The 25,762-nt window shown below is 56.7% G+C and overlaps 1 protein-coding gene across 1 annotated transcript in view; it reads left to right on the top strand.

The window, feature by feature from the left end:
- The window catches only part of Prdm16 (PR/SET domain 16), a 306,684-nt gene that overhangs the window by 267,563 nt on the left and 13,359 nt on the right, over window positions 1-25,762 (top strand). The window contains exons 5-11 of the mRNA XM_090333935.1: window positions 2,099-2,233; window positions 11,674-11,776; window positions 16,046-16,259; window positions 17,717-17,864; window positions 18,374-18,527; window positions 21,150-22,569; window positions 24,895-24,979. Coding sequence (XP_090190061.1) covers window positions 2,099-2,233; window positions 11,674-11,776; window positions 16,046-16,259; window positions 17,717-17,864; window positions 18,374-18,527; window positions 21,150-22,569; window positions 24,895-24,979 — 2,259 coding nt within the window. The remainder of the gene's footprint in view (window positions 1-2,098; window positions 2,234-11,673; window positions 11,777-16,045; window positions 16,260-17,716; window positions 17,865-18,373; window positions 18,528-21,149; window positions 22,570-24,894; window positions 24,980-25,762) is intronic.

Here is a 25,762-nt window from a genome sequence, read left to right as displayed (position 1 = left end):
GAGGGAGGGGGGATGAGGGGCTGGAGGGCCCAGCCCCAGAAATGGCTGTATTATTTCTGCCACCGCCACCTCTTCGGTGAGACGGGCTGCAGAGGATCTGCTGGCTGCCCCAGAAGATGCCAGAACAGCCTGGGAAGCGAGCCTAGCAGAGTGTGACTGGCACACTGGGAGCCCCTCTGTCCCGCAGGGTCTTCCTGTACCCCAAGTCCCTCCTGCCCACCCTGTCACTCACCACCTGATTTGTCAGTAACTCAGTGGCCATGGGCAAGAGTCAGCAGGAGACAAAACAAGCACAGTGGGAAAGAGGCTGGACGCCTCTCCAGCCTATGCCTGCTTGGGTATCTGGCCTGTCCAAGGCTTGGGAGGAGGCAGGGATGGGGAGGCAGGGCGCTCAGGTCTGGTGCTTCCTCGCTGCTTTGAAATGACTGGAATTTTCAGATTCCTGTGTCCCAGAGTTTCCATGTCAGGTACAGGTGGGTCAGTTACCCAGGAAATCCCATGCTGAACAAATGAGTGCCTGGTCAGCAGATGGGGCCTGGTGCATGGGTTTGCAGCCCACCCCATCCCTGGTGGTCTCCTGAGCGGCTTCCTGGGGCCACAGGGGAGGGGCAGAGCCAGCTCTCCTCTTCTGCCTCATGAATCTGGTACCAAAAGTTAAGTCCCTGAAGAGGAAAGAAGTGCCAGCCCCCCTCTCCAGGTCGGCCTGCGGGCGTCTTCACAAAGCTGGGCTGAAGAGGCATTGCCACAGCAGTACCCACAGGCTCTAGGTGGGCAGAGATGGAGGGCGCTGGGGGGGGGCAGGGGGCAGGAGGGACGGAGGCCCACAGTGCCTGGAGCTGTCTCTCACTATTTCTACCTGACCCGGCCTTACACTCGGTCCTCTGGACTGTGCCCCCCATCAGCCCTGCCCACCTGGAAATGCTTGTTTACACGTAGGCATCCTTGTTCAGCTGGCCACTTCTGCGTGTGTGATATAGCTGTCATCGCTACATGTACCTACCCATACCTGTGCCCCAGACACATCTGCCTAGGATGCACCACCTGGTTACACCTGGGGACCTATGGACTGGAAAATCCCTGGATACACACACACACACACACACACACACACACACACACGCACGCACGCACGCACGCACGCACGCACGCACGCACCGGTCCAGGGACATCCCTGCCCGGCATGACTCAAACTGTTCTCTCAAGACCTTAGCATGGAAGCGGCCTCTGATCCTGCCCACCACCTCCTCCTGATTTACCAGCAAACCTAGCCTGCTGGACCCACAGCACATCACAGCAGGTAGCGCCTGGCCTCCCGGCTGCCTGCTTGGCACTGTTCTGCAGATTCTGAATCAGAGCCTGTGAAGCCAGCGGCTTTCGGCAGAGGCTTCCTGGGTGCAGAAAATCCCCGGGGCAGGGAGATGAGATCAGAAAGAAAACAAGGCTGAAGCATTGCTGCCCTGCGGTCAAGCAGAGCTCTGAGCACCAGCACAACAGCAAAACAAAGCCAAGCCCTAGGAGGAGGGGGGCGGGCAGGGGGGGCTGAGGAAAGCTGGGCATTTGCAGGCCACAGGTATCAAACAGAAACTTCCCAGTTTTAAGGAAGCAAAATGGTTTTCTTACTTGCAGGGTGTTGCGCAAGCTGGTGTGAGCCGGCACCCGCACAGGCAAGCAGGCACACCTTGACACACACAGGCTCTGATAAAGCTGCACGCCCAGTAACACCTTTCAGTTCAGAAGCGCCCTTTTCTAGCCCAGCACCCCCAAGTGTCCTGAGCACAGGGCTCTCGTTCTTAGCCCAGTGGCTTCTGCCTTTCTCACACTTGGGACTGTGTTTGCTGGGGAGTTTTTCCACAAGGCTACAGACTCGTGCTGTTGCCTAGCCAGGATGATAATCTGCTAGGTGAGCACAGAAATGACCACCCCAACCTCCCTCCCGGATTCCCGAAGGCGCCTGGGTGGGCTGGGTGGTGAGTGAGGTGCGGGGGCAAGGGTCCCCTGTGACTCCTCATCCCTCAGGGACCCTCTAGGCCCCAAGCAGCATGGAGCTGTCGCATTTGGGTTGCCCCCCATCATGGCGTGCTTTCCCTCACCCCAACAGATCTCTGAAGACCTGGGCAGTGAGAAATTCTGTGTGGACACTCACCAGGCCGGGAGCGGCAGCTGGCTCAAGTACATCCGTGTGGCATGTTCCTGCGATGACCAAAACCTCACCATGTGTCAGATCAACGAGCAGGTGGGTCCAGAGGGGAGTCTGTCCCTCAGGGCCATCCCTGGGGACACTGCAGTGAGGTAGAGAGAGCCCGGAGGACAGAGACAGCCCCAGCCTCTGCCAGGGTCTTCTGTCCACCCCTGTCCTGCAGCCGGGATGACTGTGTGGCAGGGACAGAAACCCTTTTGGCTCCTGGAGCTGTATGGCTTGTAGCCACCACCCCTGGGCAGACCCACAGCCAACGGGGAGAGAGGTATGAGTTCTGTCAACCCCAGGTGGCCTGTGCCCAGCTCATGGGTATCACAGGAGACTCTCCTGCTCTGTGCTCTCAGAGCACTGGGTTCGTCTGGCGTGCTGGCCTCCCCAGACCCTTCCAGCAGACTTTGCTCTTACATCTATCTTTAGACCTGCTTGTGCGGTCTCAGGGGGCAGGTGGGGAAGTCCTAGTGCTTTAACACCATTCGAGAAGCCCACGTTACAAAGGCCACCTTCTCTCATTAAGAGGGGTCCAGGCTCTTGACCAGAGAAATATTTATTCTCCATTAAAAGCTTACCTAGCATGCACGAAGACCCAGGTTCAATTCCTTGGTACCACATACATAGATAAAAAAGCTGGAAGTGGTGCTGTGGCTCAAGTGGTAGAGCTCTAGCCTCAAGAAAGCCCAAGAACAGTGCTCAGGCCCTGAGCTCAAGGCCTGGGACTGGAAAAAAAGAAAGGAAAAGAAAAGATACGGTACGTTCACCCCAGGGGCCCCCGGGCCTCCGAGGGCTGCCAGAGGTGCTTCCTCAGGGGTTCCATGTGGTCCGAACAGTGGCTCCCTACATACAGGGCCTCATCTGGCTGCAGACGGGGCTATGGGTCTGTCTGTGCCACCAGAGCCATCCTGGGGGGTTTCAGTGGCTCTCAGAGGCAAAAAAAATCTGGAGAAAGAGAAACTTTCTGATTGAATAATAATGATAGTGCAGAATCAAAGCAAGAGACTAACCCTAAACATTAGAAAAAAAGAAACCTTTTCTGCATCCAGGCAAAAATGCAATGGGGTTGAAGAATTAGATTTAGGCCATTCAGACTTCCGAACGTGCTGTGCCCAGTGGAGCCCTGGTCTGCTGAGAGCTGGGGACTTGGCTGGGCAGCAGAAGGGCCACAGCAGACACAGGAGTTGAGAGTCACAAAGGATGTAAATTTAATTATTTAGAAACAAGTGCTTATCAGAACTTAGCCAAACAGGAGCAGGAAAGTAGGTTCCTTTGTGCAGCAAGCTCTTTAGAAAGCATGCAGATTAATAGTCTTTGCAAAGAGAAGTTGGTCTTGGAAGATCTTTATTTTACGCATGCAATTTCAAGGACTTTGTTTAAGTCTCATGGGAAGGGCCAAATGGAAGCATCTCAGTCCAACTCCATTGTCTGGATGGGAATGCTATATGCCAGGAGGGATGGGTAACCCCCCAACCCCATCCAGTTCATCCCCAACTTTATCTCACACACACACACACACCAGCCTGCTGCGAGCTCTGCACTCACCTTGGAGCACACCTGAGCCAGGTATCATGTCAGATGCCTTCAGACACCTCCTCGTCCCTGCACATCCCTCTCTAGCTTAGCCCTGGGGGATGAATTCTCCCGGTGACACATTCAGTCGGAAAGTGGAGCTTTATCAGATGCCCCTACTAAGGAGCCCAAGGCAGAAATGACTCTGTTGGCAGAGCCCTCTTCCCCTGAGGGTGGAGAGACCCTTACCAGACTCCCAGCACACGGGCACCTTCGACTCTTGCCACACCACTGTCCTCCAGCTGGCACATGGCCTTGCAACTACAACCTGCCACCTGCTGGTGGTCAGCTGGGTGCCCGGGCAGTGGGCTGTGGGAGATTGCCATCAGGCATGGGTCAGAAACTGCGGGAAGCTGTCAGGCCCTTTCCTTCTCATCCCCAAATCTCAGCTCGGAATGTTGGTCATGCAAAGAAAAGGAGCTCTTTGTGAGGATGTGTTCAGTGACTCTCAACTCATTCTAGGAGAAACTATTGTCATCTCACTACATATTTCCTGGGCAAATGAAGTGACTTTCAGGAAGATACTTTTGAAAGAGACAGTAGATTTCAAACTATTTGTTCAATAGAGTCTCAAGAGCCAAACTGCTGTTTGTCTGGACAGCTGCAGCCCCCACAGAAAACCCTTCTGCCCAGGTCCAGCCGCGGCCATGCGAGGCAGCCTGCCTTGCCCCTCTCTGGGACTGACATTCAACCTTTCCAGAAATAGTAATCATAAAAAGGGTTTTTGGAGACAGGCTTCTCTTTGAAGAGGAAAAATTACACGGTATTAATGGAGTTTCTCAAATTTCCAGGATCCCAAGGGTTTGTGTTGTTTTTTTTTTTTACCAGAATGTCCAAGAAGTTATGAACAACACACATCCACATATATACACACACATGCTCATGTGTGTATACACATACATGCACACAGGTATGCGTTCATGTGGACAGTCTCACCCCGGGGTGCGCACACACACACACACACACACACACACACGATATCTGTATCTGCCTGTGTGCACTATAGCGTCATCAGTGTTTCACTTGCCAGTGGCATTTAGCACAGCCAGAAAGTCATCTGCCTCATGGTGAGGTTCAAAGCATGTGACCTCAGCCACAGTTTACAAAGAAAAAAAAAGTAGCAAAGGGTCTCAGCCTCTTAAGAGAAACTTCTAGAAGCCACAATCCCCAGAGGAGAGGAATGGCTCGACTGAAGACTGGGATCCACATATTGACCGGAGCCCTGGGCTCTGGTCCCCCAGAATCTCCTAGCGGTGATCTGGAGGCCAGGCCTCCTGATCTGGACTTGGGTTGGTCCAGAGGCCAGGCCTCCCGAGGTCCTGTGCCTCTGACAGAGTCCCAAACATCAGTGAAGGGGAGGCAGTCATGTCTCCCTGAAGCAGCGAGGGATCTGGCTGCAGGGGTTGTGGCTCACACCAGCCCTGGGAGTGACAGCGTCTCCCCCCACCCCATCCCACATCCCTCCCCAGCTCTCACCTGGCCTGGACCTGCCTCTGTACAGCAGATTGGTGCTCTTCTTCCTGAGAGCCAGGGTCTGTGCTCCTGGGGCCACTCAGGTCCCATCACCTCCGTGGATTTTCGTTTCCCCCAGCAGGGACCACACAATCACTTGTCCTATCTCCATGATCCCCACCTAATGGGCCATTCCCCCTCCAAGCCACTGCGGCTCTGAGTGTCTCCCGAGGCACTCATGAGAAGGGACTTGCCCATTTCTGGTGCCCCCCCCCACCCCGGCGCCCTTCCTTGTGACTCTGGATGGGGAACCACCTAGCAGCAGAGGCTGCCATGGACCTTCTGTTTCCTCCTGGGCCTGAGCCTGTTACCTGAAAGGCATCTTGTGCTTTCTACCCCAACTAAGGGCACATCAGACCCTTCTGAGGCCGTGGCTCTCCTGATCCTTACGATCAAAGGTGTGCAGGTGACCCCCTCCGGTGGAAGTCTGTGGGGCCCAGAGTTTCCTCTAAGATTTGGGGGATGATTGGGTCGCAGCCCAGTTGAGAGCTTTGCTTGTTAGACCTTGAGTCGGGCAGCCCCAGAGCTCTGGCTGACGTCTCCAGCCCACAGTGAACCATCAGCTTGCTCCCTCCACCCAGCCCCCTCGCCAAGTCTGTCTTTCTGTTTAGAAGATGTAAGATGTCTACGTCACCCATGGTGTCTTTCTCCCACCCTTATAAGCAAAGGAGTTGGTGCAAAAACAGACAGCATCTGTTCCTGCGTTTGTTTAAAGGTGCAGAAAGAAGACAAGAGCTTGGAAATGCAGGGTTGCAGGAGGTGCAGCAGGGCAGGGGCGGGCAGGTGCCTGCTCACAGTGGGCGGGAGGGCACTTTTTTTTTTGCTTTTTCTCTTATTGGCCCCACTCTGCTCCATGCCCACTTGACTGTAAGACCACACAGCCTGCCTGCCCTGGCCAGACAGCCCCAGGGGACACCATGGACAGAGGGCCCGGGAGCCACCCCGGCTCAGAATGCAGAGCACAGCAGTAGTGTTTCCCCACGGCCGGCAGATGAGGTAACTTCCCCCTCCCCAAGAGTGGTAAATGAAGGCATCTGAGCATCTGAGCAGAAGACTGACAGGGGCTGGGGAGGGGGCGCGCAGCCAGGACTTCTTAATGAAAACCGGGTGCAGCTCGACCCCAGTGCAGCCTGGTGGCTGAGGGCTGTTCTCTTTTGCTTTCGTTTCTTTGGCCCCGACCTGAACCCCCCCTTTTCCCTCACCAGGGCATGTGATCTGCTGGGGCTGGAATTTTAAACAGGGGTGTCATGCGCTGACCCCCCTGTCATTTCTTGATTCCTTTGCTGTTATGACACACCATTTTTTAAATTAAAAATCATAAATTTTTAGCTTAGTTGGTTCAAATAGTAGCCTCCGCCAATTAGATGCAGTTTTCTCTCGGAAGGTAAGCAGGCAAGCTGTAGCATTTCTCAGACAGTTGACAGAACACCTTTAGGTTTGTTTGGATTCAGAAATGCTGTCACATGCCACCGTGCTGTGGCCCAGTAGCCCTTTGTCTAAATGTATCTTCTCAATTAAATACAATACTAGCCAAAGCTAGTTAAAGAAGGTCAATGGCTGAACTGTAAAATAATCATTTCCAAGTCCAGGGCCCATGTGGTAAACTAAGAAAGGAACACATGTATGAATACAATTCGTTTTTTTTCTATTGGATGAGAAAGCAATATTCAGGCACAAATAAAACAGCTTCAGCACTGCCTGGGGAGAAAGGAGTGTAGCCTTTCTCAGGGGTGTTGATGAGCCACTTAGTCTCAGGGCGCAGAAGGCCTTGTCTGCCCAGCGTGCCTGGCCCAGTGCTGGCCCCAGCTTCTGCACAGCTGTGAGAGAGCAGGCAACCAAAACAGCCCAGGGGAAAAACCACTGGGAACAGGGGAAATAAAACCTCATACTCACAGAGTGAGTGGCCATAGAGGTGCAGCTCTGAGTCACAGACCATCTTCAGAACTTGGTTAAACACCAAAGGCTCAACCCTCAGCCCGGAGGGCTCTGAGTGACTGCAGCCCTTCCTCAGAGGAAGATGGCTCCCAGCTGGGGGACAGCACGCAGAACTAAGTTCCTCAAGCCAAGAGATAGTGCTGAGGCCCACTCAGGAGATACACACACACACACACACACACACACACACACACACACACACACACTGTCCAGTCATGGCCTTGGAACCAAGATTGTCTCTCAGTGGGAGATCCAGTCACTAGGTGAATTTGGTTTTGAGTAGTGATCTTTAAAGGAATTCAATTTCCACTTGTAATGCGCACGTCTTTCTGAGAGAACCATTCCAAGACCTGTACCAAGTCAAGGAATTTGGAAGCCTGAGACAGTAATAAATTGGCCTGCCTTCCTTCCTTCCTTCCTTCCTTCCTTCCTTCCTTCCTTCCTTCCTTCCTTCCTTCCTCTTTAATTCATTCTTTCTTTTCCTTCCTTTCTTTGCTTCTTTTTTTCCTTTCTCCCTCTTTCTTTCCAAGTTATGCATAAAGACATTTGCACCTACTTTCTCCCAACAACTCTTTAAAACTTCTTATACTAGTCAGAGAAGAAGAAAAAGTTTCCCAAAATTTCACTTGATTGATTCAAGCAGCCACTTATTCCAGGAAGGAGACAGAGGTAACTGCTGCACATATCCAAGTCGCTGACTGAGGACTTGTGGTTGACTCCTTTCTACCCGGTGTATTCTGGATGGAGGTTTTCATTTACATGAATGCTAATATTCTAGGATTAAGTAAGAATTTAAAATTGTATCCCTTACCTCCTCAGATCCGAACATACTACTATCCTCAGTATGGTTTGAGGACACTAGGAGAAATAGATTCTAAAAGCTCTCAGCCAATACAAAAATATTTCTTTGTCTTCTAGAACATTCCCGGGAGGGGGGAGTAAAGCTCATTTTCATAAAAGGCTCTGTCACCATGAACTTTCAGCTGCCCTAAATCCAGCTTTCCACAGGCAATTCTCTGCTTCTGGGTGAGCGAGTACCAAGGACGGCTCCAGAGCTCCATGCACCTACAAGGAGCCGCCTCTTTGTGTCTGAAAAGTGATAAAAGCGGGAGAAAATCGCTTGGGTCATGCTAAGTACCCTTATAATTCTGAGGACCTGTGTTCCCTGCCACTCGCCCAAGTTCAATAAAAACTGTTGTCGGCAGAAAGAAGCCAAGGGGAGGAAACAGAGGCTCAGCTCCTGGCCCTGTCTGCTAGCCATCATTATTTTTTAGAGCCGTTTAGGGCAGACATTTATTGGGCTTGTAATCTCAGCTGTTGGTAAGAGGGCGGAGGGGCGGGGCTCACATTCAACCCTCAGACGGGCAGAAGACAGAACTGCAGCCCCAGGACCCGGGACCCCAGGACTTACACAGGACTTAAGTAGTGGGGCTGTGCAGGTCTAGAAAGTGTAACTAAGGCTTTCTGGTGGCTTTCCTATAGCCACTACCTTTTTTGTCTGTCGGGGGGTGCAGATTATCGGGCTCCTGTGCTTTTTTTTCTCTCTCGCTTTCTAAATAAACTTTCTTCCTTGGCATGCCTGAAAAGTCCCGGCTACAACCTATCCATGAAGCTAACTTCCACGGAGCGAGGGCCGGCAAGAAAGCCACTGCAGGAATTTTTAAGGGGTTGCAATTATAATTTACGACGGGCCCTGCGCGGAAGGGGCCTGGAGTCAGTAAACGGCGATTTGTAACGCCCACCCTGGAAGCACAGAGGCAGGCGGCCAGACCCGGTCTCCCAGACTGCGGCGGCGCCCACCGAAGTGGGCCCCACGGAAGCCGGCCTTCCTCCAGGGGTTGTCAGGGAAATCACTGGCCCCAGGACGGCAGCATCTCCTCCATACACGGCCCGGGTGATAAAGCCCTTTGCGCCCTTTGGAGCGCAACCAAGTGCACCTCTGCACCCTTGGCCAAGGCAGATCCCCAGTCTTTGGGAGAAGCTGCCCCTTTCCCGTTCACCTCCGACGCCCTCCAGGTGCAGCCGGCCAGGGACACCTCTGGCCGCGCCCTGAGCCCGGCAATTAGTGCTAATAGCGATTAATTCCGTCAGAGGCTCAAAGTCCCGGCGGAGGCTACAGCTGCCCAGCCCTCCCCGGTCCCCAGTGTCCCCAGTGTCCCCCGCCCGCCAGGCGCCCAGGCCCGGGTGGAGGAGGGGGCCAGCCGTTTCAGCGCCCAACCACTGTAGGGGTCCCAGCAGGCTCGGTGAGCAGAGGGGTTGGGGTGGGGCTCCCGGATTTCTGCAGGGCTGGGGTGGGGGATGGGGGCTCATGGAGGGAGGATTTCTGGGGTGTGTGTGGAGGGGGGGGTTCCCAGGGTTCTGGCAAGCTGTGCAGCACAGCAGGCGGCCGGCGCTTGTGCCAGGCTGGGCTCCTGGCTGCCTCCTGCAGCCCCAGCCCTAGCCATCCCCCGCCATTCCACCCCCTGCTGCCGCACAGAGAAGCAGTCGTCTGTGACCCCAACCAGGACAGCAAGGGGCTGCCTGGCTCAGCCCCCTGCCTCCATCCTGGGTAAGGCCAAGCTCTGGGCACCTGCTGTGCAAAAAAACTCCTGTTTATCAACCCCACCCTGTGGCTCACTGGGTTCCCGTCCCTGCTTCCTGAATTCCGCACTGTGAGCGGGTCAGTTCTGAGGTAGAATGGATCAGAGCGGCTTTGTTTCTGGGTTTTGTTTGGTGTTTTGCTTTTTTGTGTGGTTGTTGTTGTTGTTTTAGAAATTATTCAACCACTTTGATTACGATGACAGTTGATTTCCTTTTGAGAAGTTGATTTGGTTTGGTTTCTGTTCTCCATTTTAAAATCTCATTGTTTTATCAACCTACCTGAAAAAGACTGCCAAATAAAATAACTACTAATGAGTGCACGGTGAAGCAACTTCACACGCTGATAAGATATGCACAGTGCACCTGCAGCCTTTCCACTGTCTACAGGGCCTGTGTCTGCTGTCCAGGACATGACAGCTTGGGACCGGGGACACCTTCTGTGCCCTTTGGGGCTCACTGTGCTTTCCTGGAGGTGACTGTTCTGACTGAGGGGAGAGCAAGCACAGCTGGGGAGGCGAGCTGCCTGCTTCATGTTGGATCCCTGCAGGGCCAGCTACCTCCCACAGCAGACCCCAGCCAGGAACCTGTGAGTGAGACAGCTAGAACAGCCACCTCCCCTTCCAGCCCGCATTGAGCCCAGCCCTATGTTTTTTCCCTCCAAGGTCCCCAACTATCTTTGCTGTCCTCCTCCAGGTAGCAGTGCAGAGGGATAGCTTCCAGCGGGAGGAGAAACCTCCCCCTCCCACCTCCCCCGACCCCCTGCCTCCGGGGCACTGGGGCCTGTCTCATCCTGTCGAGAGGACTGGCCAGGCTACAGGCTGCTGGAAACTCCTCAGTCCCTGTTGGCAGATTAGAGTCCCAAGCTCTCAGGTGCCCTGGGAGGAAGAAATGGTCCTGAGAAATGCCTCCAAATGCCATAGGCCTCAGGACTGAAGACCCGAGCCTTTCTTGGTTGATTGTGCTAGGGGGAGGCCCGGAGGGTTCCATGGGGCCAGCACAGAGGAGGGGCTCCGGACCTTAGAGGACCTGTATCCACAGTCTCTGTGAGACAGTGTCCAGCAGAATCACCTCAGACCCAATTCCCCAGCGCCCTCTAAAGTCCCGCTGCTCCCGCATGCCTCCACAGCCTGGCACCCCTTTTCTTCTCCACCCAGCCCAGCACTTCAACACCACCTGTCTTCAGGAATCACAGTGGTGATGGCAAGCGCAGTCTGATGTGATTCAGACCCGTGCCACTGCTCTGGGCATCCCAAGTACCATCCCTCTCGGCTCCTGGGCTCCCTCGGGACTGCAGAGCCCACCCTGCCACTCACTGGATGCCAAGCTCAGGCCGCCACTCAGTCTTCCCGGCTCCCAGCCTGCCTGGTTCCTTGATGCTGGGGCCCTGGGGAAATCACAGCCTGCTGTTCCCACCCTAGCTGTGAGCCTCGGCCACAGCCGCCTTCATAAACGACCTGGTGCACTCTGGGCCCCCCAGGTCCCTCACCCAGGCCAGCGTGTCTCACTTATGCTCATGTTAACAAAGGAGTCTTGAGAACCGATTCAAGCCCCACCGCAGATGGAAAATCACTGTGTCTGGGGTATTTCCCAGGACAGTCCCTGGTCAGGGACTTGCATGCCGGCGCTCGCCTGTTTAATTGTGTGCCCTGTCTACTGCTACAGAACAGGATGGAACAAATTAAAAGAGACTCCGGTGCCTTCTGAGCACAAGATTCAAAAGTTCCCGAGGGGACCCTCTTAGCTGCAATTAGAAGCCTGATCAAGTGGCACGTGGGCACTGTTCCCACTGAGCAGAACCAGGGACAGGCCAGGCAATGTGTCCACAGAGCGGCTGTGCATGGAAGACATGGCACCTCCCTGATCCCTTCTCTCTGGTCTCTCCATTCCAGATCTATTATAAAGTCATTAAAGACATCGAGCCGGGAGAGGAGCTGTTGGTGCACGTAAAGGAGGGGGCCTACTCGCTGGGTGCAGTGCCACCCAGCCTGGATGGTAAGACCCCATTAACACACTGTCGGGGAGGCCCACCTCACAGAAAGAGGGCGCTCAGGGCACCTCCTGTGACCAGGCCGGGAATCCCCTGACATCTGTAGCTGCTGTTTCCCCAGGACGCGGGGCCCCTGGCCGAGCATCCACTCTGATCCTCAGCCTGCAGGCCCCTCTCCGTCCATGTCCCCCACAGCTAGGTCTCGAGACTGGCTCAGGCCAGTTGGGATTGAGCTGAATTATACCTGTGTAGCATTGGAACCTCTGGTGACGTTTTTTTAAACTAGATTATTTTCATTATCATCTTTCCCCAGTATTTGATTCTTTTTTTTGAAGCCATAGAAGAACGGGCAGCCCTGGAGGTCTCTCCACTATGTGAGGCTTCAATCTCATGTGAAAGGGAGGAAGGTGGTGGCATAGGTACTTTGAAAAACCATTCCCATCGGGGGCCTGGAGCATGGCCTAGTGGTAGAGCGCTTGCCTAGCGTACCACATACACAGAAAAAGCTGGAAATGGTGCTGTGGCTCAAGTAGTAGAGCTCTAGCCCTGAGAAAGCCCAAGGACAGTGCTCAGGCCCTGAGCTCAAGCCCAAGACTGGTAGTAATAATAATAATAATAATAATAATAATAATAATAATAATAAAAGAATGGTGCCCATCAGAAGCTTCAAGCCCGAGAAAACATGGGAGGATTTTTGTTTGGTAGGAGGACAGAGCCAGGCTTGGAAAGGTGTAGCATGGAAGTCCTTCAGCGCTTCCCAGCAGGGCTGGGGGCAGCCATCCGGGTCCCTTCCCTGTGGTGGACAGTGAGCAGCTGGTTCTCAGGATGGACAGGATGTTCCCACGTGTCCCTCCACACCCACGACTCTCAGAGGTGATAATGGAGGGAAAGCCAGCCTCCCACCGCCCACTGACCAGACTCACCCCACCACGTGAAGCAGCCTCTGTCCTCTGTGGTCCCGGAACAGTGGACTGGGAGAACAGCGTGTTGACAGTGGAGGGCAGCGCAGGGGGCCTAAGAAGGCCATTGCTGCCTGAGTGGCTTCAGGTCTACCCCACCAGTGAGCAGAAAAGCATGCTCTCCTCCTTGCAGTTTCTAAAACTCCAGAGACAGGAGAGGCCCTGCAGACATCCCGAGGCTTAATGATTATCCAGCAGTTTTTCAGAGGGGCCCTCATTCCTATGAGAAGGAGTGGCCCTTTCCAGCCAGAGAGCACTGGATTTGATAGGAAAGTTCTGAGACCAGACCCAGGGAATTCTGCCTCAGTTTACCCTTTCAACATCACAAATTGCCCTGCAGGCAATGTCTCCCCTAAAACAACCACAGCACTCCGTGTCCCTCAGCTGCCGGTAAAGAATAATTTCATCTCTGCATTGTCCTCTGAAGTTTAGATTTCATTAGGTCATTGCCAGAAGAAAAACAAACCCTCACCATCTCTAAGGAAGGTCTCGCTCTCCTTAAAATAATTGTTGAAAAGACCTGTGAATCTCACGCAGCATGTGAGAAGCCCAGAAGATTCATCTACTTCACTGAAGGAGAGTACTCAACAGTGAAATTCCACTTGTGTGGTGGAATTCGTTCTTCCAAAAGAATTTTTTAAGTTGATTCCTGTTCTCCATTCACCCCACCCCCAACCCTGATATTAAATAACTGGGTGTACACTTCGCTAATAACTGATCTCATGTTAGTGGGCTAATTGCTTTCCACACATAATAGTCTGCCACCAAATATTTGACTTTTTCTAGTATCTGCTGTCAAATTCATTCCTTCTCCCCACTAACAGCCGCCTCACCCCACCCCTGTTAAACTCGGATAAAACTCAGAATCATACAGAAAGAAAATGCCAAAAAAAAAAAAAGAAAAGAAAAGAAAAAAGTCCTCACTAAGATAATTATCATTTAAAAAAATCTTTTATCCTAGCCTGGGCTAAATGCAGTGGGCCCTTATCACTGCAGGAATTTGAAGTAGGCTCTCAGCGCTTTTGAGGCTCGAGTTGTAGATTAGCATGGGGAAGGCACATAATTGTGAACCCCTTGGTCTAGAAGCCATTAGGCACTGATTTATTTTTCTGCCTGGCCGTAGAAGTTGCTCGTAGAACTTAAGCTAGACGGGTGAGGTGCTGATTTTGACAGGCAAGACAGAGGCCTGCTGCCACAGTGCTGGTACAGTGTGGTTTGGGTGAGAGGCAGGTCTCTATCTCAGTCTGCAACCCTCTCCTCATTTAGATCAAGACTTCTAGTTCCAGCTGCTCTTTCCAAGTGTATGTACATTGATGGAGGGTACAGGGTTTGACTGGGGACCCTGTGCAGGTGTGCAGGTAGTAGGGGGTAAGGGCTGTGGCTACGGAGGTTGGGGGGTAACCCTGCCCTTGGTTCTAAGGCTTTAGGCTGCACAGCCCCTCCCAGGAGCTGCAGCTCTGTGTGGAAATGCCAGTCCATGGCCCACGCAGGTAGCCAGCCACGTTCAGATTCCTCAGGTGGCTGGAGCATTGCTTTGTTCTAATGCTTGTTTTGGGGGTGGGTGGGAGTCACCTTCATGAGAATTTCTCACTCTTGGGAGAAAATATGAAATCATTTATATTCAAATATGCTTTTCTGAAAAGCTCATAATAATTCACTTCCCCTTTCTGAAGAAGTCAGAATAACACAATGTACTGCATAGCGTTCAGGAGAGAGAACATGAAGGGGTGTGGAAGGATAGAACAGACCCTGCTAGCTAGTCTTTAACCTTCCCTTGTTTTCTTAAGCTGGTGCTGGGACTCGAATTCGGAGCCTTGTGCTTTTGCTTGGCTGTTGTTGTCGATGTTGTTGCCATGCAAGCTGGGCATTCTACTGCCTCAGCCACACTTCTACTTCCAACTTTTTGCTGGATTATTGGAGATAAAAATCGTATTTATCTGCCCCATGCAACTCGCCCAGGCTAGGGGCTGACACCTGTCCTGCCCCTGAGGCTCAGCCAGGGGTCAGCCCTGGTTCATTAAGGCTCTGCTCCATTGCAGACAGAGTCCCATGCGTGTGTTCACATGCACAGGCACACACATATCCACACGTGTTCACACACACATTCACAGTCAGAACATGGGTATTCATATCTACCCATGCACAACTGCCCATGCATACAGGGTCACAGCACACAGCTGTGCACCCACATTCATACATGCACATAAGAACACATGCAGCTCCCAAAACACAGCATCCCCACGCACATAAACACATCAAGAGCATGTACATGTGTCTGCATGGCACACTCAAGCACTTGAAAAGTACAGGTGTGAACACACAAAGATGTACGTGAACAAATACTTATACATTCAAACATGCCAACACCCTTGCACACAAAACCAGTCTGTGCAACTATACAAATATCACCTGTAATTGTATACAAAACACGCATGCATATGTGCACACATGAGTAGATGTATATGCACAAACCTGAGTGCAAATGCACAGATAGTCACGCACCCCTGCACACATGTTTGCAAACATGGGTGCAGATTGTCGGAATATGCAGGCTCACACAAACACAATTGCATGTGCACACACAATCACGCACAGCCGGACACTTGTGCGCTAGGTGTGCACATGGACTCATACCTATGCACAGGCCCACATGTGCAAGAGCTTGGAGCAGGTGTTTTCTCTGAGGCCCGCGGGGGGTGGGGGGGGAGGATCTTGGGGTGGAGGGCGCCCCCTGCAGGTGGGAGCTGCCCTGGAGGCAGCTGCAGCCAGGGAGACAGGAATGAGCCAAACCCCAGGCCCCACCCGCCCCTCATACTCACACCCCTCACACCCCCCTGCCGAGAGCTACAGCTCCCGGCTGATTGTTTGGCTTGGCACTGTGGTCAGGATGCTGCCTCATAAACGTAATAATAGCTGCCCCCCTTTTAATTTGTTTGACCTTGACGACAATAATTTATTATATGGTTGGAGCTCTGTCCTGGGTTTTTTTTTTCCCTCCTGATTCATAAACAAAGCAGTTGGTCTGGCTTTCTTCTGCACTGGAGAGGCAGGCCTTCCTTCAACCGCCTTTCCCCCTCAACCGTGGCCACCTAAGATGCACAGAGAGGGCCTGGTGCTGCCAGCGCTCCCTCTGCTGCAGCGATCAGAGTCCTCTGGCCTGTGCCTTCAGGGTCCTGGGCAGCCATCCTCAGGTCCAGGGTGGAGGCTGGAAGGAAGCAGGCGGGCCCCGGGGCAGTGGCGATGGGCGCCTCTCCCCAGGCCCCTGCGGGGCCACGGGCAGGCTTTCTGATGGCTGGCGCGCCTCTTGTCTTGCAGAAGAGCCCACCTTCCGCTGCGAGGAATGTGATGAGCTCTTCCCGTGCAAGCTGGACCTGCGGCGCCACAAGAAGTATGCCTGCGGGGCTGCGGGGGCCGTGCTGTATGAGGGCCTGGCGGAGGAGCTCAAGCCCGACGGCCTCGGCGCAGGGGGCGGCGATGGACAAGTGCTCGAGTGCAAGGACTGCGAGCGCATGTTCCCCAACAAGTACAGGTGCCCCCCCCCCCGCCCCTGCTCCAGAGACAGAAAGACCCACGCCCTCAGCCCACCACCCCGTCAGGCCAGGGCTCAGGGAAAGGCCCAGGGCCCAGGCCCGTGAAGAGGCGAATCCCAGCTCACTGGCCCAGCACGGGGGGCAGAGCAGCTGCATACACAGCATAGGGCTCCTGGGCAGGGTGGAGAGGCACACAGGTGGCCACGCCCTCGGGAGGCATGCACAGCTCCTCCCAGGGACCCAGGAAGGACCACCCAGGCTCTGCCATCCACCAGCCCTGAGGGACATCAGAGACTCGGGCACAGAGGGCACCAGGCTGGCTAGGGACAGCAGTAGACCCAGCCAATCCTCCCCTTCCTTGAGGCCAGATAGCAGCCAGGACCCCCATCAACCCCGGGGCACGCTGGGCATGCTGGGACTTGCGAGGAGAGCCAGGACACCCACCCCAGCACTCTGGGAGCCAGGGAACTTTCTAGCCTGGGCATCCTTCTCCCTGTGCTGGTGTGTTTCATCAGGATCACCGCGCATAGCCGGAGAAGAGACCCCATCAGGCCACTTACTAACGGTGTGATTACTAGGGATTTACAGCAACGCCGACCCAGGCTCCCTGGGGTCAGCAGGCCCTCCACTCTAAACAGACGACTGGGAGAGTAAGTGGGCCAATCCCGCCTGGGCCATTGAACTGAGTGTGGCTAAAGAGGGCCCGTGTTTTCTTTACATAAACACATAAATCACAATTAAGAACAGGGAAAAGATACAATCTCCCCATACTGGAGAAGCAGGCGTTTCTGATCTAAATGGATGGCTGGGCCCCGTAATTAACGGGCTGTGATGTATTACTGCTTCGCTCATGAAGATTAACGGTCATCCTGGGGCCTGGAGGAGAGGCAGGGGTCCCCCGAGAGCAGGGATTAGAGGATGCCCAGCCAGCTTAGAGGAGCAGCTCCTCCGAGCAGCTGCTCTGCCCACTGCCTGGACACGCTTGCCTCCACTCTCATCCACCACCCTGAGTGTGCCTGGCTACATGGCAGGCACCCAAAGGCCACCCAGAGAAGTGGCCCCCGGGTCTCACAGCCTCACCCATCTCCCGAGTCTGTGGCAGTGTTGACACGCCTAGATTCCTTTTTGGTGTTCTGGTCCAATGCTCAGCCTCAAAATTGGGGTGGTCTAGAGGGGCTGCAGAGCACGGCAGTTGCGGGCCTTGCCTTTGGCTGGCTGGTGGGTGGTCTTGGGCAAAAAAAAAATCGAGCACTGACCGGCTCCTGCCTCTCAGGTAGGAAGTCCATCTCTGCCCCTCGTCAAGGGGAGATGGACAGACTTGCTGCCTGCACAGGCTCTGAGCCCCACACAGTGTGTCAGTGGAGGGGACTCCCAGGCCCCAGAAAGAGGAAAGATATGGGTGTGGGGCGGCGTCCCTGCTGGACGGGCCCCGGGTGACCCCTGTCCCTGTGTATAGCTTGGAGCAGCACATGATTGTCCACACGGAGGAGCGGGAGTACAAGTGTGACCAGTGCCCCAAGGCCTTCAACTGGAAGTCTAACCTCATCCGCCACCAGATGTCCCACGACAGTGGCAAGCGCTTCGAATGCGAAAACTGCGTGAAGGTGCTGCACGCGGGCCCGCTGGGCACAGACTCACCCCTGCAGATGGGCCCCGCGGGGCACAGACTCACCCCTGCAGATGGGCCCAGCTGGGTACAGGCCCACCCCTGCAGATGGGCTCAGTGCCCCCCACCCTCCAGCCCACTGTGCAAATGCATGTGTGTGTGACCGTGGCAGCAGGGCTCGATGTCCTTCGAAGTTACCAGGAGGTCAGGAAGTCTCAGAAAGAACCTGGGTCCACGCCAAGGCAATCCGTGGTCCCTGGTGTAGATGGCAGAGGCCAGTAGGCTTGAGGTTCCCAAACCTAAACCTGCACTGCCCCCTCTTTTGGGAAGCAGCCTCTGGTGCAGTCCTGTGCCAGGCCACCACAGTTGACACTTTGGTGGGCCAGGGTCACTGCCTGCTGGGAGCGGGGAGGCCAGGGAGGCCGAGAGGCAAGGCTGGGCGTCCGTGTCCAGGGGGCTGGCGGGGAGTCCGGGCAGGTCGTGATCCCGTGGTGCCTGTCTCCCCAGGTGTTCACAGACCCCAGCAACCTACAGCGCCACATCCGCTCACAGCACGTGGGTGCCAGGGCCCACGCCTGTCCCGACTGTGGTAAGACCTTCGCCACATCCTCGGGCCTGAAGCAGCACAAGCACATCCACAGCACGGTCAAGCCTTTCATATGTGAGTCCCCCACCCGTTCTGTCCCCCCGCTGGTAGCCAGGGGCGGGGTGGGGGACAGGGCGGGGGATTGTGTGGATCAGGATCCACCAACACTATGCCCAGGCTTGCATGCAGGGGACCACTGTCCAGCCAAAACCCTCACCACGGGCTCTAGGAAGGCGGTCGTGTGACCCTGGGTCCTCCAGCACTCCAGACCTTGTGTAATTACGTCACCACTGGCGTTCTCTGAGCCTGGGGCTCAGTCCCTCGCTGGCTCTGACCTCAATCCTGTTCTGGCCCCACATGGCTCCCCACTTTGCATTTCTTTGCAGGGGCTGGAGGTCAGCGGTGGGCAGGGGCCAGCTGCCCTCCCTCCTCGTGGCCTCCTACTGTCCCCTGGGCACACCTCCATCAGGCTGAGCTGTGGCAGGAACTCTGTGTGGCCATTCCAGCTGGCCTGGCCTCAGAGCCCCCTCAGGAGCCAGTACATGATCAGTCTCCTCCCAGATGAGGCAGCCCCTCCTGGCACATGCACAGCAACAGGCAGAGCCTGGCTTCTCTAAAGAGGATGGCGGGGCCAGCAGCACAGGGTTGGAGTCTCAGAAGGGCCAGGTGGTGCCAGAGTGGGCACTGCCCCTGACGAGCAGGGTCCAGTGGCCTGTATCCACAGAGCCCAGAGAAGGCCCAGCATGGGGCAAAAAGGAAGGGGAGAGGGTCACCTGGAGGGGAGCCCAGGGCTTGGTGGGACTTAAGCCCTGATCCTGGTGAGTTCTGAGGGCTCTGTGGGCTCCCCGGAGCTGATCACGGGCTGAGGGATGGCTTCCCACACACCCCGTGCTGGGTCCCCACGCACAGGCTTCCTGAGGGGTGGCTCAGTCAGCTCTCCACACCCTGTCACAAAGTGCCTGGGGTCCACGCTCCCGAGAGGAAAGAGAGGAAAGGTTCCTTTCGGCTCTGGTTTCAGTTGAGGGCCACTTGGTCCTATGATGAGGCAGGGCATCCTAGAACATGTGGCAGAAGAGGCTGCTTAGGGAAGGGAAGCAGAGACAGACAGACAGACAGACAGACAGACAGACAGACAGACAGAGTCCGAGTCCCAGGCTAAAAGATCACCTTCAAGAGCAGACCAAATGACCTAACTTCCTCCTAAAGGTTCCACTACATGCCCAGAGCACCATGACAACCAAGGCCGGGCATCTGGGCATATGGAAGATCTAAGCCCCATCTTGGTGCCCACATGCACAGGGCTACATGCACTTGCCCACACAGGACCCTTCCACACAGTGGTGGAGAGGGCAGGGTCCCCGCCCATAGGCATGGTGCCACCTCAGCTCAGAGCTGACCGGGGAGCCAGTTCCTAGCCCTGAATAATGACCACTAATAGCTAGACACTGCCGGCACCCGTGGTGGCCTGGGGGGAGCTTGGCTGACTTGAGCTGAGGAGCTGCCCTCACCCCGTGGGCCGGCGGGGTGGGGAGTCTCCTTAGAGCCCCTGGGCAGTACTTCTCCCGTCTAGGAGGAGACTCCACTAAGGGAAGAGTTGATCAAAGGAAGCAAGGTTCGTCTCCTTCAGGCAGAAAAACACCCTGCCGAGCCAGATGGCTAGCCAGGCAGTACGGTTAATAGACACAGATGCCACGGTGGAAAAACGTGGTCATCTCAGAGCAGGTGTCCAGGGCTCTATGGAGAGCAGGAAGCGCAGTATGCAGGGAGCAAAGCCATCCTGAGGAGAGAAACACACTCTGTTCTTGAACACGTGTCTTGGTGAGAAGGCCAGAGAAAGGCGGATGGACTTGGCAGTTCTCAAGCCTCAGGAAAATGGCCAGCTGGGGTCCCTGAGCATCTGAGTGGGGCTGGGCTCTCTCTGCATCTGATCTGCAGGGGGTCATCAGATAGTGTGGTGTGCTGACCAGCCAGGGCAGGCGCCACCCTCCCACCCAGCCCACCTCCTGGCCCCAGCGTCAGCCATGCGCCGTCAAACACCGTGCTCCCAAAGCCTACACGTGGCTCAGGGGCTCCTCAGACCCCAGGGGCCGTCTGGGCCACCTCCCAGCCCAATTGCGCAGTCAGCATTTTCCTTCCACTGCGGTGGGGATGGAAGCTTGCGTGGAGGTGCTGCGTCCAGCGCTCCAGAGCCGCTGAGGGCACAAAGACACCGAGCGCCCTTGCCTTGCCCTGGCCAGCCTGGAGAGCAGGCTCCCTTTCCCAAGTGGGGAGCCAGTGCAAGGGGTTGATGTACATACACCCACCTACCCACCTACACGTGTGTACATGTGTGTGCTCCCAATCCGCTCTGCAGAGTACACGGACACATGTGGACACGGGGAAGGATGGGTGCTACGTGCGTGCGTGGCACAGACGCACGCACATACACGCACACACACACATGCACGCACACACACGCATGCACGCACACACACGCGTGCGCGCACACACGCGCGCACACACACACGTGCACACACACGTGCGCACACACACACGTACACCATGCACACGCACACGCACGCGTGCGCACACGCATACATACAAACAGGCACGCACACGCACAGGTCCCCGCGCAGGTACCCTCGGGCCGCGGCCCCAGGGCTGGGTTTCCCGGTAATTTCATAGCGCGTTTGTCCTTGCTTTCTGCTGATGTTTTAGGTGAGGTCTGCCACAAGTCCTACACGCAGTTCTCCAACCTGTGCCGCCACAAGCGGATGCACGCCGACTGCCGCACGCAGATCAAGTGCAAGGACTGCGGGCAGATGTTCAGCACTACCTCCTCCCTCAACAAGCACAGACGCTTCTGCGAGGGCAAGAACCATTACGCGCCAGGGGGCGTCTTTGCCCCGGGCCTGCCCTTGACCCCCAGCCCTGTGATGGACAAGGCAAAGCCCTCCCCCAATCTCAACCACGGGGGCCTGGGCTTCACCGAGTTCTTCCCATCCAGACCACACCCGGGGAGCCTGCCCTTCTCGGCGGCCCCTCCTGCCTTCCCCGCGCTCGCCCCCGGCTTCCCAGGCATCTTCCCGCCGTCCTTGTACCCCCGGCCGCCTCTGCTGCCCCCCGCGCCGCTGCTCAAGAGCTCCCTGAGCCACACCCAGGACGCCAAGCTCCCCAGCCCCCTGGGCACCCCGGCCCTGCCCCTGGTCTCCGCCGTCAACAACGGCAGCCAGGTCACGGCAGCCACCGCGGGGTCAGAGGAGAAGTTCGAGGGCCGTCTGGAGGAAGGGTACCTGGACAAGGCCAAGGCCCGGAGCCCGGACATGTCCGACGGCAGCGACTTCGAGGACATGAACACCACCTCCGGGACCGACCTGGATACCACCACGGGGACCGGCTCCGACCTGGACAGCGACGCCGACAGCGACCGCGACAAGGCCCGAGACAAGGGCAAGCCGGCCCCGGGGAAGGCCGAGTGCGGGGCGGGCGCGGCGGCGGCCCCGGGCGGCGTGAGCAGCGTGGCGGAGGTGCCCGTCTTCTACTCCCAGCACTCCTTCTTCCCCCCGCCCGAGGAGCAGCTGCTCACGGCCTCCGGCGCGGCCGGCGACTCCATCAAGGCCATCGCATCCATCGCCGAGAAGTACTTCGGGCCGGGCTTCATGGGCATGCAGGAGAAGAAGATGGGCTCCCTGCCCTACCACTCCGTGTTCCCCTTCCAGTTCCTGCCCAACTTCCCGCACTCCCTGTACCCCTTCACGGACCGGGCCCTCACCCACAGCCTGCTGGTCAAGGCCGAGCCAAAGTCGCCCCGGGACGCCCTCAAGGTGGGCGGCCCCAGTACCGAGTGCCCTTTCGACCTCACCACCAAACCAAAAGAGGCCAAGCCCGTCCTGCCGGTGCCCAAGGCGCCCTCCGTCCCCGCGTCCGGGGAGGAGCAGCCGCTGGACCTGAGCATTGGCAGCCGTGCCCGGGCCAGCCAGAACGGAGGCGGCCGGGAACCCCGCAAGAATCACATCTACGGCGAGCGGAAGCTGGGGGCCAGCGAGGGGCTTCCCAAAGTGTGCCCGGCACAGCTGCCCCAGCAGCCCTCCCTGCACTATGCCAAGCCCTCGCCCTTCTTCATGGACCCCATCTACAGGTACTCCCATGTCCCGCCCCCACCCGCTCCTGCCACAGCCGCTGGGGCCCAGCAAGGTGTGAGCTGGGCGGGGTCAGTGCAGGCCTGGTGGGGAGGAGCCTCTCTCTCTCTGTCTCCCTCCCTCCCTCCCTCCCTCCCTCCCTCCCTCCCTCCCTCCCTCCCTCTCTCTCTCTCTCTCTCTCTCTCTCTCTCTCTCTCTCTCTCTCTCTCTCTCTCTCTCTCTCCTTTAAGGTTCTTCCTTCCATTCTTCCTAGAAGGTGCCTCAGCTCTGCGGAAGGAGTGTTTATTCCCCTTGGGAGTTTGGTGGTTTCAAGGGAGGGACGGGGGTCTCCTGGACACGGTGGTTCTCTTGCAGAGACCCCAGCTTAGCAGTCCTCCACCCTGCTTTGGCACCTCCCCAGACCACTCCCTTCAGAGCCCTTTCCCATGTCCGGCTGTCTCTTCTGGACCAAATCCCCACTGCCCACAAAAGTCAGAGTCCCGTGGGCTGCCTCTGAGCCCTTCTTCCTTCTTCTTGTGGCTTCTACCCTTGTCCCAGGAGCTACATTGGCATAGGAGGTCCAGGGGAACTCGGAGGAGGAGGGGGGAGGGGGGAAGAGGGGGGGAGGGGGGAGGAGGGGAGGAGGAGGGGGAAGGGGGGAGGAGGGGAGGAGGAGGGGAGGAGGGGAGGAGGAGAAGGAGAAGAAGAAGGAGAGGAGGAGGGGAGAAGGAGGAGGAGGAAGAGGAGGGGAGGAGGAGGGGAGGAGGAGGAGGAGGAGAAGAAGGAGAAGAAGGAGAGGAGGAGGGGAGGAGGAGGAAGAGGAGGGGAGGAGGAGGGGAGGAGGAGGAGGAGGAGGAAGAGGAGAAGAAGAAGGAGAGGAGGAGAGGAGGAGGAGGAGGAAGAGGAGGAGGAGGAGGAGGAGGAGGAGGAGGAGGAGGAGGGGAGGAGGAGGATTGAGGCGTTGGGAGGATGTGTGGAACATCAAATGTCCTGTCTCTGGTGGGATGGATCAAATCCCACTCCAGATCTGTAGCAAGGCCCTGAGCGTCTCTGAAGGGCAGGTGGGCCACATTCCGTGGGAGGTGACCTTCCTGTGAGGACGAGGGCTGTATCCGGCGTCCACCGTCTCTGGGCGTGAGGGCACGTGTGCACACAGCTGTGTGGGCCTGCATGACGATGCCTGGAGCCGGCCCTGGAAAGCCCGAGTGCCTTCTGTGCCCCAGGGCTGTCACAGTGTGGGGCCGGGGCCAGGCCCGGCACTAAGGGACCAGGAGGATTCAGCTGCTCGAAGACGATAAAGAGGAGAAGAGAGGGGATGCTGTCAGAGGGGCAGGCCGCTGGGTGCCACCAGGAACACGTGTGTTACACCCAGGATGCCCTGGATGGCTCGGACCTGGAGGCCTCCCCCCTCTTCCCACGGGTCCTTCTGTACCCATCAGAATGCAGGCAGCTTGCAGTGGGAGGCAGGGTATGCAGTGTGTGTGTGTGTCCGCTGCGGCCGGTGGGGGGTGGGCACTGCCTTGGGCAGTTGGGACACAAGGACATTGTGTTATACAACAGTAGGGAAAGACAGAAAGCAAAGCCGAGCTGAGTTCACTGGGGTGGGATGTCGTCCTGCTAACGGGCTCTGCGTCACCCCACTGCCCCTGGCTTGGCGCTCAGAGAGAAATGTTCTGTCCTGCTCTGCCCTGAAGGCCTGGGGAAGCAGTGTCTGAGCTGGACAGGTGAGGCAAGCCAGGACCCAGGTAGGGCTCCAGAGCACATGAGCTGCAGAGGCTCGGGGATCTCAGCCCCACCCCAACCCCAGGGCCTGAGGCGGAGGAGAGGAGATCGGCCCTGGGCTGTGAGCAGGGAGGAGCGGTGGTGGTCCATCTTTGCTCACGAGGGAGGTCTGTGTAACAGTCGCCCTGGTACTCAAAGTGCAATTTCGGGTAGCATGGAGGAAGTGTAGGCACCTGACTGCCTCGGGGGTCCCCGGTGCTGCACGTCACTCATTCACATTTGTCATTCACACGTATCAACACGAACAGGCAGGGACCCCCACACTGGGGGTGAGGGGAGCAGGGTCATCAGGATGTAGACCCCCACAGGGTCTTCAGAGAATATTCTAGATTCTAGCCCTGTTGAGAGGCCCCAAGGGAACTTGAAGGCAGTGGGGACTGTGTGAGGTGACCAGGGACTGGGTGTCCAGTGCAGGGATTGGGGCTGAGAGCCCAGGCATGCCCGGAGGCCAGAAGCAGGGCAGCGTCGGTGCCCTCCTGATAGCCCCGGGACAGACCGGCCTGGAGAGGCAGGGGCCCAGGTGCTCGGCGGGGTACGTAACCCTCTGTGTTGCTGTCCAGCAGGGTAGAAAAGCGGAAGGTGGCAGACCCCATGGGAGTGCTCAAGGAGAAGTACCTGCGGCCTTCCCCGCTTCTGTTCCACCCACAGGTAAGAGCCAGGCATGCGCGCAGGGCAGCCAGTGTGTGTCTGCAGACCCCACATGGGCTGTCTCCAAGCCTCGGCTTCTGACTCTTCGAGGCAGAGGGAACCATCTCCCCGTGGGACTCTGCACCTCACTACGAGGCTAGAGAGAGTGGAAAAGGTGGCATCCTGTGGGATTCCCCTCCAGGGGCCTCCTAGGCATGGGAGCCCACAGGGAGCTGAGTGGAACCTTAGGACAGGGACCCCTTCAGTGCCCTAAGCTCTAGACGTGGATACCAGGCTCCACCAGCCTACAGGAGGCTCCACCTGCCTGTTCTCTAGGCTGCATCCTCTGGGGGCTGGGCACAGGGCAGGCAGCCTGCCAGTGTCCTGTGCACTGTGCCCACCGCTCCACAGAGCCACTAGCTCTGGCCCTGGGTCCCCATCCCCCTCTGCAGGGCCCCCAGTCCTCCCGGGTCCCCACCAGCCTGCACTGCCCATTGTTCTCCTGGACACTTCCCGCCTTGCCCAAGCCTGGTCCGTGAAACCTGCGCCCTGGCTGAGTTCACAGCTAAACTTAGTGCTCCCCATTGTTCGCGGGCCTCAGAGTCTGGTTAATAACTTCCCCCGATTTTCCTTGGATGGGCTGGAAAAAGCCAGCAAGCCCGCCAGGCGTATCCTGTGTTTGTATTTGTGCGGGGAGCTCCTCGGGGCTATCTGATCGGGCAGAGCAGGCCAGCCAGGCTGGACCCACCCAAGCCAGAGGAAGAGAGGCTGGGCTGGCTGCCCATTGTCCCTCCTGCCCACTCC

Source organism: Megascapheus bottae, chromosome 6 (assembly GCF_031878675.1).
Source record: "Megascapheus bottae isolate mThoBot1 chromosome 6, mThoBot2.hap1, whole genome shotgun sequence".
NCBI classification, from domain to species: Eukaryota; Metazoa; Chordata; class Mammalia; order Rodentia; family Geomyidae; genus Megascapheus; species Megascapheus bottae.
Note: the sequence above shows the minus strand (reverse complement) of the source record. Positions and strands in the feature narration are given on the sequence as shown.